This window comes from Tympanuchus pallidicinctus, unplaced genomic scaffold, assembly GCF_026119805.1.
Source record: "Tympanuchus pallidicinctus isolate F22 unplaced genomic scaffold, pur_lepc_1.0 scaffold8, whole genome shotgun sequence".
Classification (NCBI taxonomy): Eukaryota; Metazoa; Chordata; class Aves; order Galliformes; family Phasianidae; genus Tympanuchus; species Tympanuchus pallidicinctus.
The window spans coordinates 14,354,782-14,373,850 of NW_026294802.1; the positions used below are offsets into that span (position 1 = coordinate 14,354,782).

Here is a 19,069-nt window from a genome sequence, read left to right on the forward strand (position 1 = left end):
GGTTCTTAGCAGTTTAAGGAAAAAAGCTTGAAGGGAGGAAAAAATGACAGATTTCTATTTGCAAAACACATGGAGAAAATGGTGTTTCCAATGACTTCAGACTGAAAGCCGGTAGCAGAAGAGCAGAGCTTGGCCCTAAACGTGTATTGCAGTCATGGCTGTGTTCTGTATTCTTTCCTTTGGCTATACAGTGGTAATTTCATGTTGGTATCACAACTAAATGTTTTCCCTGACGGACCTTTTGGAACAAGCAAGATTATCTCTAGGAAATCCACCGCACAAACCTTTCATCAACAGCCCCCGCTCCCAGTGCACCCGGTTGGATGTCACCTCATGAACAGGAATTCTGTTGTCTCTTTCTTCAGCTGTATACTTGTTGCAGAAAGGTTGGGATTTGTCTCAAGTTGAAGGTCTTCCTTACCTTTCAGAGCAGCTACTGACTGAGTTGACTGCCTCTGCAACAGTGAGAAAATCTTTCTGAGGTAGCCAAGATGAGCTTGGGGAAGTTCTAGTGCTGAGCATGCACATTCTTTCCATCATGGAAACGAGCCAAACTTCTCAAAGTAATTGCTGCTATTTCTTTCTATTCAGACTGCCCAACTTACTGTGGTACCAAGAGATACAAAGCTTATTGAAGTAGAAAAGTAGAAACTTTCAGAAAGTTCCAGAAACAAATGAGTGCAGGAATAACATTTAAAGGGCAGGAGTTCCATTTCTGCTCTTGCGAATTACTTATTTAGTTAGACAATAGTGCATGTTGTTGTAGTGAGTATAGGAGAGATGTTGTACTGGATTTATTGTAGCCTTTTGTTTGCTGTCTTATTTTAGGTGCAAGTGGAAGCTGTGGTTATTTTACAGTTGACCTGATTTCTAATTAGAGCTTTCCCAAGTGCCTTACAATCCCTCTATTCTCCAAAACTATACCTACTGGAAAGGGAATGACATCACTGGTAGACAGGAGTGATTTTTTTTTTTTCTCTAACTAATAAATTTATGTTTTTTGTGTATGAAATAACAAGATGATAGAAGTCTTAAAGTGCAGTTTCAGTGATATAGCTAAGAGATGAAAATAATTTTGTGTAGTTGTAGCATAATGCTAGCAATATTATGTTGTGGGCATTGCTCTTAAATTTAAACTGATCACTTGAATCTTTTTCTGAGAACAATCTCAAATTTTCATCTACCTGACAAAAGTTGCCCACCGAGATGGAACTTAGTGCTTGTAAGTGACATTGATCTGGCATCCAGGATAAGTGGATGAATATCACACAAAGGTCCAGTAATTTATATCTTTAATTTACTTCAGAACAACTGTGTTCAGAGCTTCTTGAACAGATCTCAAAAGGAGGAGGGAAAAAACATTTAAAAATTACTTTCATTAAGTATTAGTTGAACATCCTGGAGTGGCTCTATGATGGGCCACAGGAGGGCTTTTAGGGCATCTGAAAATGAGGAAAAGTTGAGATCTGGTACTTCTTAATTTAGAGATTAGAAGGTTTGGAGTCAGGCAAACTTTTCTGGGAAAAGAAAGGAAGAAGAATCCCAAACACTATGGCAGTAGTCAAGCAATGGAATAGGCTGCCCAGAGAAGTTGTGCTGCAAGATACTGGAAACCCAGCTGGATGCAACCATAAGCAACCTGCTGTAGTTAGCCCTACTTTGAGTAAAGGATGGGATTAATCATCTCCAGACATCCCTTCCATCCTAAAAGTCTGTGTATTTCACTGTGTTAGTATATCAGTGGTGTCTTTCTGCTTGGTTCGAATTAAAATCAGAGCTTATTAGTGAGAAGAAATAGATCATAAGTTTGAATGTGAGTTAGATCTTTGCTACAAGCGTAGATATGCTAGATGAAGACTTGTCTTTCCAGCTTTCCAGACGTAGTTTACTCCTTCTACAGCTGTGCAGATGGAATTTTTATTTTGAGTGCTTTTAATTTGCTTTCCTGAAAAGTTGAGCACGTTAATTGAATTGCCTTTCATCTGGGTAGCTCTACTGGCATTGTATTCAGAAGATACAGTTTCAGCAACTGACCTGTGAGGGAATTAACTTGCATCAGCGTGCTCGAGGAGTCAGCAAGTGTTAACCTTAGGCAAACCCAGATATTTTTTTAATATTTAACTGCATTCCAATGGATTCAAATAAGATTTGAATTGGCAATGAAAAAAACAGAAATAAAAAGACACTTCTGAGAAATGTTCAATGTAAGCAGTAGTTTTCAACTAGCTGCGGTTTAGTTTGAAATTTCCTTTGCAAAATTACAGCTGTATAGTGGGCTGCAAGGAGCTGACATCTCTGGGTGAGTTCAAGCACTTTATTTCTGAAATGCAGTAGGCTATTTCAGTGCAGTTTGATTCAGGGATAAAAACTTGACATTGTAAGAGTACCTTCTAGTATTAAAAAAAGAAGAAATGGCGTATTCTCACTCTTTGCTATATTGAATGTTCTTGTATTTGCTGTATTGAAGTACAAAGACCAGGTAACACTATTTCACAGAGCAAATTCTCAGTTACAAAATGCTATTTTTTAACATACCACCGTTAGCTGTGTGTTTTTGCTAGCAGTGAACAAGAGCCTGTATGCCATGCTCATAAAAATCTGCACCAGCAGAGATGACCTGCTGCTTCACAGCTGCCATGACGGCGTAACTGCTGTCTGCTATGCAGTCCTCCTTTCCTTGGCCTGAACGGGTAGAAGTCAGAAGGCACCAAATCCAGACTATAAGGGAGGTATGGTAGGATGGTCCAGCCAAGATTGGCAGTGTGCTCTGTGGTCTTCAAACTGGTTATGGGGCCTGCTGTTGTCTTCTTTTCTGACCATACTATGCGAGGTTGCGCTTTCCTGCTTACAGTGGTCAGAGTTTATAGTTTCTTCAGATTCCAGGAAATCCAGAAGGACCACCCCTTTTGTATCCTAAAAGAAAGTGCACACCCTCTGAGGTCTGTATCTGGAACTATTCTTCCATGGGGAATTCATGGGTTGTTTTCACTCCTGCTCATAGTGGTGATACCATGTCTTGTCACTGGTAATGATGTGCTCTGGAAAGCTATCACCTTCAGCCTTGTATTGGTTCAATAAGTCCTGAGAAACTTGCATACAAATGTCCTTTCTGTTCCTGTGTGAGCCTTTGTGAGACCTATCTGGTGCAAATCTTGCAGTATTTGAACATTGCCATCACCGTTCCCAGAGCACTGAAGCCAATATTCAGCTCTGTACACCATTCTCTGGTAATAATCCACTGATTTGCACTTACGAGCTGATTGAGAGGCTCTTCATTTCATGGTGTAACAGCTGTTCATGGACATCCAGAACGTGGCTTGTCTTTCACATGGCCGTCACCACTGCTGAAACGCATCACCTGCTGCCTTACTGTGCTTACGTCCACTCTTTGGTCTCCATCAACATTCAGCAAGTGTCAACGAATACTGGTGGGTGTAATTTTTTCCACACAGAGGAATTCAGTGACACACCTTTGCTTCATTTGCACTTCCATGTCAGACACCAATTGGTCAGACTGTCCCTCTGCAGCCCTGTGTCACGTGGCAGCAAAAAGGAATGGAATATTGGTGAAAAGGCCACATCACCATCATCCATCTCTGATGTCACAGGCCAACATAATAAAATAGGAGGTATTACTTTTAGAGCAGCCTTCACAGGTTATATACAGGGCTTTTGGACTAGCTATTTACAACATGAGTATAACTCATTTAGATTGGACCCAACTTTCTTGTAACACTATTCATTCAAAATCCTTAGTAGAAGTGAAATCTGGAACGGGCAGTACCATCTCCAGTCCTGTGAATGATGTGAAGTTTCTGCACAGTGCCACTGTTTTATGACTATGGCTGTGCTGCAGGGAGGGCTGCTGCTAATGCTGAAATCCATGCTTCCATGAGTCTACATGGGCTGTTGAGGCTGGAAACAGCTACCTTGAAGTGTGCTTCTCCTCAGGCACTGGAGCAGTCGACTTCTCAAAAAATTTGTAGACAGCAACAAATTGCACCAGCAAAAACATTTTGAGGATCATACTTGGAATTTCAAAATAACCTCCAAATCCTAATTCAGATTATCAACTCAATTTTGTGTACGTAATTTGTGTGTCACCTCAACTTCTCTTGAAATTCGTGGCAGACAGTGCCCTTCCTTGGAAACATCAACAGTTATGTTTAGAAGTAAAGCTCATAGCTGACTTTTCTGCATGTGGAATAAGCTCATAAGGTAAACGTAGCCTAAACCTGTGCCCCCCTTTCCCCTTCCCTCCCTAAAACATCCTTTGACATCCTAACATGCCACTGCTGAGATGTGTGCTATGTATGTAGCAACCAAACAGAGTGCTGCAGTTCTCTCAACATGCTTAAGTTCTAGTGATAATTCAGACTAGCTCTTGTATTGACATCCGAGTAGGAGACTTCTGCCTTTTTTTTATTGCTTATTTTACTTCATTCGTAATTTGGAAGATATGGGAGGGCAGGAGACCACAGGACAAAAGCTCAGGGTAAAAACTGAATACAGCTGATCCAACTGAAACTCAGGAATACTTTCATCAGCTTCACATTATGGAAGTCCTTTTTCACTCCTTGCGATGGAGTGGCAGGACAAGTTTGCATCTCTACCTGTGTGTGTAGGGAGGAGAGCCTGAGGCTCGGAAAAACAATGCCCTTTGTTGTGCAATTGAGTGGGCAGCAGGGGATGAGACAGCAGTGAATTCTGGAGCTGTAGAGCAGCTATGTTTTACTTGTAAGACCGGCAAGTCAATAATGTTGAAAAAGCTGGCAAGAATACTGAAGTATTTTAACTGCCAAAGGATTCATCAATTCTGTTCCACATTTTATTAGTTTAATGTTCTGATTTTTTTTTTCTTTTTTTTGTACCTAAAGTTAGAGGTATTCATCCCCAAGAAAACTCTTGTCTGAATATTCTGTGCAAAAATCATTTAAATGAAGTATTTACTTCTGCAAGCTAGTCTTAAAAATGTTTGAAAATGTTTTCAGATATCATTTAATGTTTTTAAGATACCTTGTTTCACCTACTCGCTCATTTTTCTTTCAAATCTCCTACTAGGAGGTAGCAAAACATTTAGCATAGCGTGTTTTATTTTGTCATGAAGAGATACCAGCTTTCCATGTACCTCATCTATAACCTCCACCATTAGCATAATGTCATTCTGCAAGCATTTTCTGAGTATGTGGAAAATTGGAAGCTACATGACTGAGGAAAAAGAAACAATTGAGATCTGGACAGAAAAATATTAAATCCAAAGGTAAAGTTTCCACTTAGTATTCACATGTGTTTATCCTGCACTGCTGCTAGCACTGAGAGAGGAAAAGATTTGTGGACAGTATGCATTCTGCATTTGAACTGTATGATGCTGCTTTTCCTGGGATTTCATAGCGCTTTCTTCCAGATGTCTTCTGGTAAGAACAGCCTGGTTTGTTGTTTTTTCCAAGATCTGTATTTGCCCTGCGTAGGAAGCACACAAAACCTGCTTCTGAACTTACAAAAAGTCTCTTGGTCAGACAAGACTGCATGTGTAGTCTTTCCAAAAGAAGAAAAAAGTGCATTTCTGTTCCAATTTTCTGATTTATAAGTATGGTATCACAGATTTCCCAGTCAATATCACATTGACACCAACAACGCTATTGATTTCTGTAAGCTTCAGTTCCAGTTGTTATTTCTAGCAAAAAGAAGGGGAATTGTATTCTGATTTACCACCATCTTAAACAGCCGATTGTACTTTGAAGCAGAGAGCATTTCTGTACTGACCAAATTCCTGAAATCCCAGAGCCTCTTTATTCAGACATCACCTCCACCCCCTGTTCTCTCGTCCTTTCTAAGGACTGCCTATGGGACGCCCCATTAACACGAAGTTCATTGTTCAGGCAGTCTTTCTGGTTTGGTTGCAGTGGCTGTTGCCCCTCCCTCTCCTAAGCAGACACTTCTCAGAAAGCTGCCCGAGGTAACTGCCTTCTGATGCATCATTTATATGGATGGCTGGAAATTGCTCTCTTTTCAGCTGTACATTGCTCTGAGATAGGAACTGATGAGTGGCATCTTGCACAAGAGTGAGATAAGTTGCTTCCAGGTTGATCTGTGATCCTTCTTTGTTTCAATCTCCAGCTAAAATGTGTCTCAGTAGGTTTGGCTTTTTTTTCTTATTCTTAAACCGCTCTTCTCAGACAACTGCTTGTGGTGCACAAACTTGAAGCGTGTGATGTCTGTGTTAAATACCACATGGAAAAACAGATCCAAAAATAATTGCTAAACGCTCCATTTGTGATTTCTCTCCTACCTTTATATGGAAGACCATTTACTATGAAGTAGCTTGCTTGAGATGGGCGAGAAAAATGGTTTAAAGAAACTTGAGGACAATTTGATTTCTTGCTCATTCTCCCTACCACTGTTCCTCTTAATGTAACTGTCATAAAGAATAATAAAAATAAAACATATCCTGTAAGTGTTTAGACCAGGAAATCCCTGGAATGCATGCATAGAAGTTCATTAAACAAAACCGGTATTTTCCATTAGTAAATTGAATGTATTATTTCTGGTTAGTGTAATTTAACACTTTCTGAAAAAGAAGATACTGTCTTCTAAATTGTTTGTAAAATAGAAGCGGTGGGGGGGTGGTGGTGGAAGGAATTCTGCCTTTCGGTTCCCTGTTGATGCATTGACTTATTTCATTGTTTATAGTTTGTTGTTGAACTGAACTACATGAAAGTAATAAGGCGAAAGTCTTTCTGCTTGTGGAGGCATTTATTGCTGAGGAAAAAGTGGCTTAGTATGTAAACAAGCACTGGTTTTAGCTAAAAAATTGGTGATCAGGCAAGTTGCTTGGCTTTCAAATCGGTGGTAAAGATGTAAAACGTGAACATTACCTCACATGATTGCATTTGATTTTTGATGATAACTTTATTAATGACAACTTACTGGAAATGGTCTTGGTTTAAAAAGAATGAAATAATTATTGTTTTCAGTAGGAAAATAATTTTATGTTCATAAAATAAAAGTTGGAATAATTTTGTATTCATTCTTTAAAATGTAGTGTAACCTGCTACAAATGCTGAATACTCAAATAATAGCAACAGACTTCAGTAATTTTCCTTGCTGTTCTTTAAGCATTGAGAATAATTCTGAGGTCTGTCTCTATGTTCTGTGTATCACTGGCATGATGCTGTTCATGACTAGTGAAATTGTGTAGTTGGGGAAAAAAGATGAGGTAGCTACACCAAGCTGCTGCCACCCATTTTCAATAAAGAGTTCACATCCTGGCCTCTTAGAGCAAGCCATTGGCATTGTAAATGTTTGTGAATTACAGTCCTGAAATGTGCTTTCACACTGGATGATTGGATCTTCTGTATTTTTGTATCTACACCCAGATGAATGACTGAATATTCATTTCAAGCATATGGAGAGAAAAAAAAAAAAAAAAGGCTAATGGATCTGTGTTACATTAGACTTTTGTATTCTCCTGTTGTTTCCTGTGGTCAGCAAATAGAGATTTTAGTGACTGTCCACTGTACTTTAGAGATGATAAGCAGGATAAAAAAAATATAAACAATCTTTGCATGAACTTGGTTGCAAGTTGCTGAACCTATGTAGACTGTTCAGGAAGTGACCATCCACTACTGTAAAATGCAGTGCTCCTCACAGGAGTAACGCAGATGTGGAAGATAGGGACTCACTGTACAAATGAAAGTACTGTTCCCTGTGGTCAAGATGGTGTGAACTGAACGCTTGTTTACAGAGGTGTTTTGGAACTCTTCAACTGCATCACACTGCTGTCGTGCTGTGATCTGCTGAGCTGGTATGATTTTTCTTGCTGCTACCTTGATAGATTTGCTGAACTCTTTGCACTTAATCAACTTAGTCATGTTTAGGGCTCGTGCTGGTTTGCGTTGGGTTGGTGCATGTATCTGAGTATCTGACAGCAGTAAAGCTTGTAGGATTTTCTTCAGAGGTAGCCAGCTGTTACTTCTGACATCTCAAACCAGAGGGCTGTACGTGAAGGCTGGAAAGGTATTCAGCTTGCTTGGAAAGATCAGTTTACAGATTTTTACTGAAATAAATGATTCTTTTCACTAGAAAAATGAATCAGATTGAGGAAAGCTTTTCCTATAGCAATCCCCCGAGTACACATTTGTTTTGAATTATTATGAATATTTTTTAAAAATATACTCTTTTCTTATCGTATTGTGGTTCCTTTAATGCGAACAAAGGAAAATGGGTTGGTGCCAGTTCGAACCAAGATGCCAGAAATTCCTTTGCTCAGAGGTTTCCGGGCCAGTGACTGAACTCCCCACACAAAAACTCAAAACAAGTCGGAACAATTCGTGGAGAAGTACTGATCTGTCTCACCATAAGTAAAAAAAAGTGTCTACAAAACTCAAAGTGTAGCACACCTTCCTTATAGGTATAGAAGGAAAAAAAGGAGCAGATCTGGAGTAAGACTAATGCTTTCAATTCAGGAATCTTTTGTGAGACATCCCTTAAACATTTGTGAGAAATCTGCTCTGCACTGATAGACTAGACTGAAGTGAATAGGATGTATTGAGTTTCAGTAGAGGTATGTGTAAAGGATCCATACAAAGAGGAGGTCTTGTTGTGGTGATGTGTTTATAGATGTGGAAGTTAGATTTCTCTTTAAATATTCTGACTTTAATGCTTGCTGCTGTAACATTTAAGGCTTCTGGCCTTAAACAGAGGGGAGGGAAGCGTTTAACCAGTGAGTTTATTGCTGCTTTTGAGGTGCACACTAACAGCTATTGTTGATGGAAGGTCAGTTGAATCAATCCTCTAACTGGCATGGTAATTCCCATGTTGTAAACAACAATTAGAAAGCAACAGCTTGCTGTGTATATGGGCATAGTGATAGTCTATAGTATTTCCCTCAACATCTGTTCATACTAGGGGAAAAAAAAGTATCATCTTTTCACTAGCGTAGATAGAATTGGATAAAACTGATAAACTTTTAATATTTCACAGATATCTTGACAGTCTATATGATTTCAGCAACTGAGGGTGGAAACCCATTAGCTGAGGCTTACAATCTCCAAAATTGAGGAGCTGCCAAGATGACAGTACAGGAGCAGGTTAATGAATTGCTAAAGTCTCAGAATGCTCATCTGTGCAGGTGTCCTTGCACTCTGTGGTAGTGGGGAGTACTAGCAAGGATACTTGTGTAAGTGATTCTTGCAACCCCCAAAAAAACCCAGTTGGCATTTGGAAGAGACCTGACTGAAGATTTTGAGAGCTTCTTTTGATTTGCAGTTTGCTTTCTGTGTATATAGCTTTCCAAGTAAGTTTGGAGTCTCTTGTCTAGTTTTGCTCAAGGGAGCAGGAGGAAAAAGAAACGACAATATATTTACTATTACCAGTATGGTAAACATCAGTGATTGCCTAGAAAAGAGATGGAAGTTAATTTCCTGCTAAAAGGAGGGCTTCAGAACAAAGCAAGAGATTGTATTTTCTGGCTGTCTGTTGATAGCTGATCACTGTCATCATAATATGTGTTTTGAGATTAAGTGCAGCAGATGCCTGGGTTGGGGGTGCTGCAGGAGGTGCAGAACAATTATGGGAAGAGTCTGCATAGACTCGTGTAGTGCTGAGGCCTTGGCATCAAAGAAGTGGATGAGCAGGAAGCTGGGATTAGCGTGGTGGAGATTCAGCCATGTGTGACAGAGACTGGTAGGAAATGAGTTTTTACTTCCATTGTTCACGGAACAACTTTGTTAAAAGGAAGATAGAAGGCTTTATGCTTCTGCACTTTGGAAAGGGCATTTGAGGAGATTGAACAAGTGGAGGCATAGCGATGGATTATTCATAGGCTGAACAGCAAGGGAAAGTATTGTGGCAGATTAAGGAAAAATTAGGTGGAAAAGTGAGTGTTTGCAAAATTCTCTGAATGAAGTTTTCCTTGTAAGTTATCCTTCTGTGAACACTTCATTAATGTATAGATTCAAAACTTTGTCTTGGCCTTGAAGTAATGAATAGCTCTTAGACATAATGTGCTGTGAACTTTTCGGGTCTTTCACTCTTCTTTTGTCCCTGCCAAGAAAAGAGATCTGACTTCTACTGTGATTCCAAACCACTGCTGCAATATAAACTCTGCATACTAAAGTTGGTTACTGCGTTCCTAAAGTGTGTTGATAAGTGCCTTTGTGTATGGGGTGCAACAAGCAGTTGTAAACTTCTCAGAAACTGTGCAAGCTTTTCCTACATTGGTCACGGTATTTTTCTACATAAAAAGAAGCTGCATTATACTTTGGCTACAATTGTTTATAAAAAAAAAAAAAAAAGTAAAACACCTGCCAACTCTATTTTCACAATTCTGCAGCATCAAATATCTCACTGCTCCCTGAAGTTGGGGGAGGAGAAGAATATATAGTTTTCCTTAGGAATGAGTATTTTGTCCTTGAAGAATGCTCGGACACTTCAAAGTCTGAACTCCTACAGAGGGAGGCCATCTCTTGAACAATGGCTTGTATGCAATTGCTCTGAAGACTTCAAAAAGAAAAGAAAAAAAGTTGATGGTTGATACAGCCAGATTTAACTATTGTCTTTGCTTTGAAAACTGGTAGGTATTTGGTACCTCTGTGTGGAGAAAATAATTAAAAAGTGATCCGAACTATTCAATATCCAGGACAGAGCAACTGGGAACTTGACACTGACATCTACAAAACTTACGAAGCAATATGCTTTGGAATCCTGATTTTTAACCTAATGTTTTCACTTGTTCTCTTGAAATAAATAATGTGGCATATGTTAGAGCACACAAGGAATAGTTAAGAGTTGTAATTCTGTTTCTTAAATTAAGTGGTTTTCTGCTTGCTTTTTTTGTTATTAGACATACTGCAACTACGTGCATATGTATCCCTACCCTCAGAGTTGCAATGTTTTTAACTACTTAGGAAAGACAACGTGACCTCTGTAAATCCCATTAACTTGAGGAGGTGAACAAGCTGCAGTTGGTGCTTGTAAGCACGGTAATCCAGGTCAGTTGATCTTTGGTGACCATCCTTCCTGCCTCTGTCACAACACCTACTTTCTGGGGTTGGTCTGGGGAAATCGAGCTGATGAGCTGCAGTAGGATGGAGGGCATGCAGGCCTCAGTTTACTTTGGACTTTGCCTATGGTACTCCAGGAAACAAATTGTGCACTAACAGAAAAGAGGAAAGTTGGTGAGAAGGCATTTGTGCTATGAGAAACTTGTTAATTCCTCAGTAGAAACCTCAAACATTATGTCCTCAGCTGACTTGACGTTTTCACTTCCATTACATCAGCTATGAAGAACTTAGTAGGGGAATAAATAAGTTTTAAGTTTGTCACCATGGGTAGTGTGGGCAACGCGGATTGCCCGGTGGGATGAGAGATGTAGGATGGTAAGGGTGCAGCCTTCAGAATAAGCAAGGTCGCATCAACCTGTAGGACTTTGAGCAAAAACGAAATGGCAGCCCTGCAGACAGGGAGGTTTGCATAAGAGCAGAATGATGCTGACTCCTTTTAAAACAGTGTGAAGATCTGCAGATCAGCCAGGACCTGCCCTCCTTGAGGTGACCACTAGAGAGTATAGGTGGTGTCCCAGTTCATCTGCTGGACAGTGGAGCATCCCTGTACACATCAAGTTGAGGCCAATTTACTGTTTGGTACCCAAAGATCACCTAGAAGGTTTGTCTATATCTAGAACCAAAATGCAGTTTGATGTGAATTAAAAAAACACTCAACCACTCTCCTCCTATCTTGGCTGTAAGAGCACAGAGAATCCTTGGCTGTAAGCATTCAGCACGCATGTCTGCTCACAGTGGGTGCTGTCCTCAGAGGAGCACTGTGAAGCTTCATTCAAATTTTTAAGATGCTTTATGATCCTCAGATAGAAGGTGCTTCGAAATGAAGTGTTTGTGATCAGGCAAGTTAGTATATAACAAGAATATAACTTTTTAACACTCGCTATTAACAGAGCTGTCAGCATCAGAAAGCTTAATGGTTAGGTTTTCAAGTGCAGTTGCCATCTGAAGGGATGTGCAGGTCTCATATATCCTTTTTTAAATTGATTTTTATTTTATTTTTGCCATAGTCAACTTTCTGACTGTCATGCTGCTGCTTCTCCTACCACAGTTTCGGTTTGAGGAACACTGCATTTAAGAAACAAACAAAAAAGAAGCACCTTCTCTTCTGTGCTGTGAGTAGACAAGACTTAACCAGTGAGCCAATGGGAACAGATACAGAGAGATGTGCGTAGAAGTTGCTGGCTTGGTTGAATTTTTATATTAAAAAAGGAACTTAGAAGTTGTTTCCTATGGAAACAAAACATGGGTGGTTTTCACCTCATCAGTGGAACCTCCCAGCTCTTCATGAAGACAAACAAGGCAAGGTAAAACAGGCCCAGAGCCCGTTCATTTTTGACAGAACGGTAAATTGGGCAGTTTTATCCATCCTACAAAATGCTCTATAAAATAGTTTTTGTTTCCTGATTGCTTGCTTCTTCCTCTCACAAAGTTTTCTATTTTTAAAAGCTCTCTCTACTGAACAACAAACTTCAGAGCAATGAAGGAGAACGGCTGCTCCAAAAGTAATGCCTGCTATTTTATTTTGTTGGCCCATGACATCAGAGATGGAAGTTGGTGGTACGACAGCAGGGGCTGAACCTTTCCTCCAAAATTCCATTACATTTTGTTGCCGTGTGACAGAGAGCAACGGAGGGACAGTCTGACACAATGGTGTCTGACATGGAAGTGCAGATGAAGCAAAGGCGTGTCACAGCCTTCCACCATGTGGAAAAAATGGCACCCAGTGTTATTTACTGACACTTGCTGAATGTTGGAGACCACACAGTGAGGCAGTGGGTGGTGAGTTTCAGCGGTGGTGGCAGCCGTGTGAAAGACAAGCTATGTGGTACCCATGAAAAGCTGTTACACCATGAAATGAAGAGCCTCTCGATCGGCTCATTTGTACAAATCAGTGGATTACCACCAGAGAACTGTGTACAGAGCTGAATATTGGCTTCAGTGTATTCAAGGTTTGAACTTGTAGACTCAGGCCAGAGAAGACAACCACCTTTCTCTGACAACCCTTCTCTTGCCCTGCACACCCTCAGCCTTGACCTGACTGCCCTACCACACCCACAGCGTAGTCCTAATTTGGAGCCTTCTGCCTTCAGTCTGTTCAGGCTGAGGAAAGTGGGTCTGCGTGGGGAAACGTTTCCTAGTAATGACTGTCATAGCAGCTGTTAGGCAGTGGGTCAGCTCTGCTGGTGCAGATTTAAGAGTATGGTATGCAGGCTCTCGTTTGTTGCTGGTGAAAATGCACAGCTAATAGGTGGTATGTTGAGAAATAATGAATAGCTGAGAATTTTCTCTAGGAAAATAGTGTCATTGTGCTCTTTGTATTTGTTCTAATTTTCAAGGAAGTAAATAGGAGGCATTACTTTCAGAACAAAGTATGTACTTAACTTGATAGTAGCAACTTGGCTGAGCGCTGATTGCTTGACGACTTCCCGGCACCATCAGCTCCTGAACGGAGAGCTTCCATGCCTTGAGAACAAGGAGCTGCCGTACCACGGTGAGCTTGAGAAGATTTCTATGTCCCAGTAGCACAACTTGGTTTTGAGGGGAAGTGAAATTACCCGTAGCTTAGTACGTGCTCCCGTCCACACCGTGCCCACACACACGTAGCACGTGCGGCTGCAGCGCTTGATGCAGTTTTCCAGAAGGCAGCAACAGCGGAGCGCTTCCCGAGCCGCCGTCAGCCGCCTCCCCGGTCGAGGCTCCAGCGCGGGGCCGACTCAGGCGCGCGTTAGCTGTCGGGCGCGCTCTGTGCGCGGCCCCTTTAAGGCGGCGCGGGGTCGGGCCCCGCCGCGTGATTGACAGGTCGGCGGCATCACGTGACCGGGCTCTATTTGAAGGTCACAAAAAGCTGCTTCCTTTAGAGAGAGGGAGAGCGAGGGAGGGAGCGGGAGAGCGAGCGAGGGAGGGAGCTCACGCCAAAATGGCCGACGGAGTCTCTGCTGGCTTCTGAACATTTGAAATTGAAAAAAAAACAAACGCGAAATCGTTTCGGGATTTTTTTTTTTTGTTTCATTTCCATTTCTACCTTGTATGCCTCAACTCGCTGGATTTAAGCACTGCTGCACTTTATGAGGTTAGTGGCGCCCTTATATTTTATTACTACGATGATTTTTAAAAATTTTTTTATTATTTTTTTTTAATTACCCATTCGTCGGTTTTAAAGAGCCCGACCCGGCCGTGCCCGGCGCTGCTCCGCGGGTGTCTCGGCGCGGTGCGGGGCTCCGGCAGCGCCCGCGGAGCGCTTCGGAAAGATGGCTCTGTGCGAGTGCGGCTTTGGGGGCGATTCGTCACGTAAAGCACCTGGGCGGATGGCTGCGGCTCCTCCGCCTTCCCCGAGCCGCCCGGCTACCGGATCGTACAGAAAATCTCGTTCTATTTAAATGGAGGCTCCCGAAACAGCCGTTTCTTCCCCGCAGCACCCCGAGCTCTTCAATCTGCTGCAAAAATTTGCATACACGGAGTCGGGTTTGCATTCTTCCTGCCGCCGGCTCCGGCGGGGACGGATGGGGAAACGCTCGCCGCACGCCTGCCCTCCTCGGGAGGGGACGCGGGGAGAAGCGCCGCGGCGTGTGCTGTCCTATCGGGGCTCGGCGCGGCCCCGGGCTGCCCTGCCGTCCATTCCCTCCCTTCCCCTCCCCTCCCCCGCGCCGGGTGAAGCGCGGTGCTGAGCGGAGCGGCGCTGCCCGGCGGCTCCAGGGCCCCCTCCGCGGGCTCGGAGCGGGGCGGGCGCGCTGGCGGCTGCAGGGCGCTGCTGATGTCTGCCGCTCTTCGGAGTGTAAGCGTTCCATGTTCTGTTGGTAAATACAGGGGAAAAGCGGCGTTTTCTCGCCTTCCCCCCGCCCGCTCTCGTACTAGCGATTTAAAGGCAAGTTATTTTTGCATCTCCCTCCAGAAGCGAGCAGAAAATTAAAGGGAAATAGCTGAAGCTCGCTGTGCACAGGCACCTCCCCCTGCATTGTAGGAGTGTGATGTAATGCTCCTTCTGCGAGGTTAAATGAAAAAATCTCTCGGTGGCGGTGTGCGTTCTTCATCTCCTCCTGGTAGGTCCTCTAGTGCTTTTTGCATTGGATGTTGAAGCAGCAAACGATGATGATAATAAAAGAATCTACTCTCAGATTTTCTGTGTGCATCGATTGTGATTGGCAGGTCAACTTTATAGATCCACAAGATGGATTGTTTAACGTTTCTTTGTGGCCTTATATCCGCACGGCTGAATCCAAATGGTGGAAACACATTTGTCTTCATTGTAGTCTCGTAGAATATATCAGATTTCCCCCTCCTCCTTGGCTAGAAGATATTTTAAATAATCCTACAGTATATCAATTTTTTTTCTTGGAAATTAAAAGGTGTTTTCTTTTCAGTTAAGGTGAGCCTATTGAAAAGAACACTCAAATTTTGGCCTTAAAAAGTTTAGAGGTAACATATTACCTAGTTCCTATATAAGATAACGTGCTTTCTTCCTGTTTAGGATTAATTATCTTAATGGAATCTACTCTCACGTTGGTAGCTTGTAGCTGAGTGGGAGAACGCTGTAGACACCCTGTGTCTTTGGCCTGGTGCAGCCTGGTGGCTGAACCTGCTTTTGTTATTCAGGGCTGCCCTGGGCTTAGTGGAGCCCTCATGTAGCCAGAACGTGCTGACTGTACCTGTTGCTTGGCAAACTTCAGGTGTACAGTTCCCAAACACAATGTTACAGATAGGATTCCCAGGTTTGTCACTCAGTTGACCAAATCATCAGATATGTAGTTCCAGTGGTACTGGCCATAGCTTAGAATGGTTGAACTGTGAGGCAGGTGAGCTTTATCCTGGACCAGCAGCGCTGTGGGATGCAGCCTTCTCAGGATCTCTGCTTGGGGAAAGTCCTCACCTTTTTTTGGCCGTCCTGCATTACTCTCTGCAGTCAGATCATGTAAATGCTAATGTATCTCAAAGGTATGGAAATGGGTTATGGGATATTCTCTAATACCTGCAGCTGTTCATAACTATAGAAGCCGTCATGGATGCTTAATATAATATTGTAAAGCAGTCACTGAAAATAGTAGAAGCAATTCCAGTATGTAGTCTCTGTCTTTTGAGTAGTTTTCTGAGATGATCTTTCCTATTCAGAATTACCAATTAAAATAGTTTGTCATCCGAGTATCTTTGAGTTAGCGTAAGTTCATGAGGGGTGTATGAGGACTCTGCAGCCCATAGAACGATGGGGTTTTAAAAAAGTGAGTCTGACCATTCTCAGTGCTGTGCGTTCTGTATGCCCCTGTGGTACGAAGGGAACAAAACACGGGTTTGGTCCATTTTGAAGGACAAGTTACAATTCCTAGATCAGAATTTGAGCGTTACAGTGGCGTTGTGTCGGGGAGCACGAGCCCTTCTGCTTCGTTCAGGTTACAGCAACGGCAGTAGCTTTGGAAGTGTATTTTATTGTTCTGTTTGCATTTCTCTGACAATTGTTATTGGTGTCTGCAGGAATCGTTCTGTTTCCCCAGACAGGCTGTTTCAGTAGACTAAAAATTGTTGCAGTTCCGTAGTCAGCAGAGACCCTGGAGTTTTGTGCTCTACGTTTTGGAGATAATTGATGAGAAAGGCCTTATTGTCATTGAGCATCAATATACAGGAGTCTGCAGCTGGAATTTAAAAAAAAATAAAATCAAGGAAAACAAGTGTCTGAAAAATGTGTGCTTGCTTTTTTCAGCAGCTTTCTTTTTCTTTTTTTTTTTTATAATCCTTTTTACCTCCACTGGGAAAGAGGGAAAAGAAAATCTCTTTTATTTTCTCTTGCAAGTTTCTCTTTTAAACTTCAGAAGGTCGTGCAGTCTGTGCTGCTGGTCTCAGCTAAAAACCTTTTGAGACTTTTGTCTTTGATTTATTAATAGATGGCTTTGTAGAGTAGAAAGCATCCATGTTTACAAGTGAAGAAAAAATTTGCTGTGTGAGTTCGTATACTGTTGAAAGAATATTTGTCCCTTTCCCATTCCCTTGGAAGATTTTGTTGTCGCTTGCACCTTGAAGCAGAACTCCTTAGTTTTGGTCATCATAGAACTACTTTGCTTTTGCTGACGTGGATGGAAGGCATTGCCTTGGTGTTGTCTTTGCTTTGGCTAGTAGGTGTGTTGTGACTGAGAAGCACGAGGGTCTTTTTGTTTTGGTGTGGTTGTGTTTGTTTGCGGGAACTGATTAAGAAGAAACGTGCCTCTTTCTGAAGGGCTGCTTCAGCAGAAGTCCTGGGCTCCTATTTAAAGAGCTCAAAATGTGAGACAGGGGAATAAGACATGGGAAGTTCAGCTCTGACAAGCTGTGTTTCAGTTTTCTACCAAGGGGATCAGGTGTGGATATCTGAGTTCCAGTTCTGTAACCTTTCAGAAAGTCTGATAGAGGGTGATGTGTAACAACAGGGCAGCAGTAAGTTGGGTGGTCACTTAGGAGAAGTTTGCTGAGGAAGGTGGTTAGGTTGTAAGTGGCTAAACTTTAAATATTTGGCTGTAATTGTTGCTGCAGAATTAATTTGTTACACAGATCTGAACTTTAGGTGAATATGAAGACATTGATTCTCAAAGCACGGCAACTTCAGTATTGACTTCAGGAAAGAGCAAGTCTCGTTACTAACACATCACTGGAATTTAGTTGATATGATTACAGACCCATTTCAAATCACAGATTGGCCCATATTGGAAGAGACCTCAAGGATCCTGAATCTCCAGCCCCCTGCCACATGCAGGGCCACCAACCTCCCCATTTCATACTAGACCAGGCTGCCCAGGGCCCCATCCGGTCTGGCCTTGAACACCTCCAGGGACGGGGCATCCACAGCCTCTCTGGGCAGCCTGTTCACATCAGTGTCAGACTGTCTTAAGTGAGGTGTCAAGGTAAGACTTGGCCAGTTCAGCATCAAGGGTGAATGTGGAGGTGTCACAGAGATGAAAAATGCTGTATGACCAAGGTATTTCCATGTTGTAGTGGTGGTACCGTAAGTGCTTTGAAGGGCACATGAGAAATGGTGCCTTCCTCTGTCTGTGGTGAGCACCAGCTCTGGAGCTGTGCATCCAGCACGTCTCACTGCTGAAATTCTTTCACGTTTGTGAATCTGTTTCTAAGCCAAGGCAGCAAGGTTTGTTTTTTGTAGAGACAAAGCATTATATTTTTGGAGCACTGCGCATGCAAAGTGTGGGTTTTTTATAGACAGTGCCATCCACACACTTGTGAAGTGAGTTCCTGAAGCTTTATGGGTATTGTCAATTTAACGGATGTTTTCCTTTTTTTTTTGTATATTGTGTGCTGGGTTTTAGTTTAGGGCTGAAATGCTGTGGTGCTACGGTAGTTATGTACTTGTTATTTCAGAGAAGTCATGGAAGAGCTGGCTGATCTGGTATTGGGATGTTACGTTATGGGCAAACCTCGATTCTCCTTCAGAGTGTTTTAGTTTCAGAGCCACGTTTATTTAGGCAGTTTGGTCGTGTAGGAAAACATAAAACAAGATATAAACCCTGGTGTTACCTCAGGGATGCAAGAGAAGATGCATTAGTAGAACAGGTGATATTTGGAGGCAGAGCAATGCAAGACGTAACACAATATGGAAAAATGTGTGCTGATACACCTGTAGAAAAAGTATGGAGGGGAGCCCTGTTAATGGCCATAGCTGAGTACTGTTTTAGTGCTACAACTTGTATGAGTTTAATGAAATGAATGTTTGTTTATGTACAGGAAAGAGAATGATGTAAAAGTGCTTAGCTGTCTCCAGGTGGAAAAATGCCACTGAAGTATAAGCCTGTGTATCCATTCAAATTTATGTTAAATGGGACTTCTGTAGTAACATCTAGGTTTGGAGCTTAGAGCAGCAACAAAACCAAAACAAGGCATCAAGATACAACTATTTTATTTCATGCCAGCAAGAGGAGGATTCTTGTTAGGGTGGTACCTTTGCAAGGCTTCACAGCAGCATGAACAGTAGCTGAGGTTCGGTGCATGTTCAGGTAGTTCAAGTAAGAGCAGCACAGCATGGCAGAAGAAGGTAGTCT

General features: G+C 42.2%; 1 protein-coding gene across 7 annotated transcripts in view; it reads left to right on the top strand.

Annotated features, from left to right (window-relative positions):
• TNRC6B (trinucleotide repeat containing adaptor 6B) overlaps positions 1–19,069 on the top strand; it is a 140,169-nt gene that overhangs the window by 40,533 nt on the left and 80,567 nt on the right. The window contains exon 1 of one of the 7 annotated variants that reach the window (XM_052669457.1): positions 13,899–14,133. The exons of the other annotated variants lie outside the window; for them this stretch is intronic. Within the exon in view, the coding sequence (XP_052525417.1) occupies positions 14,129–14,133 (5 nt within the window). The 5' untranslated portion in view covers positions 13,899–14,128. Of the gene's footprint in view, positions 1–13,898; positions 14,134–19,069 lie in introns of those variants that run through there. 7 annotated transcript variants of the gene reach the window in all.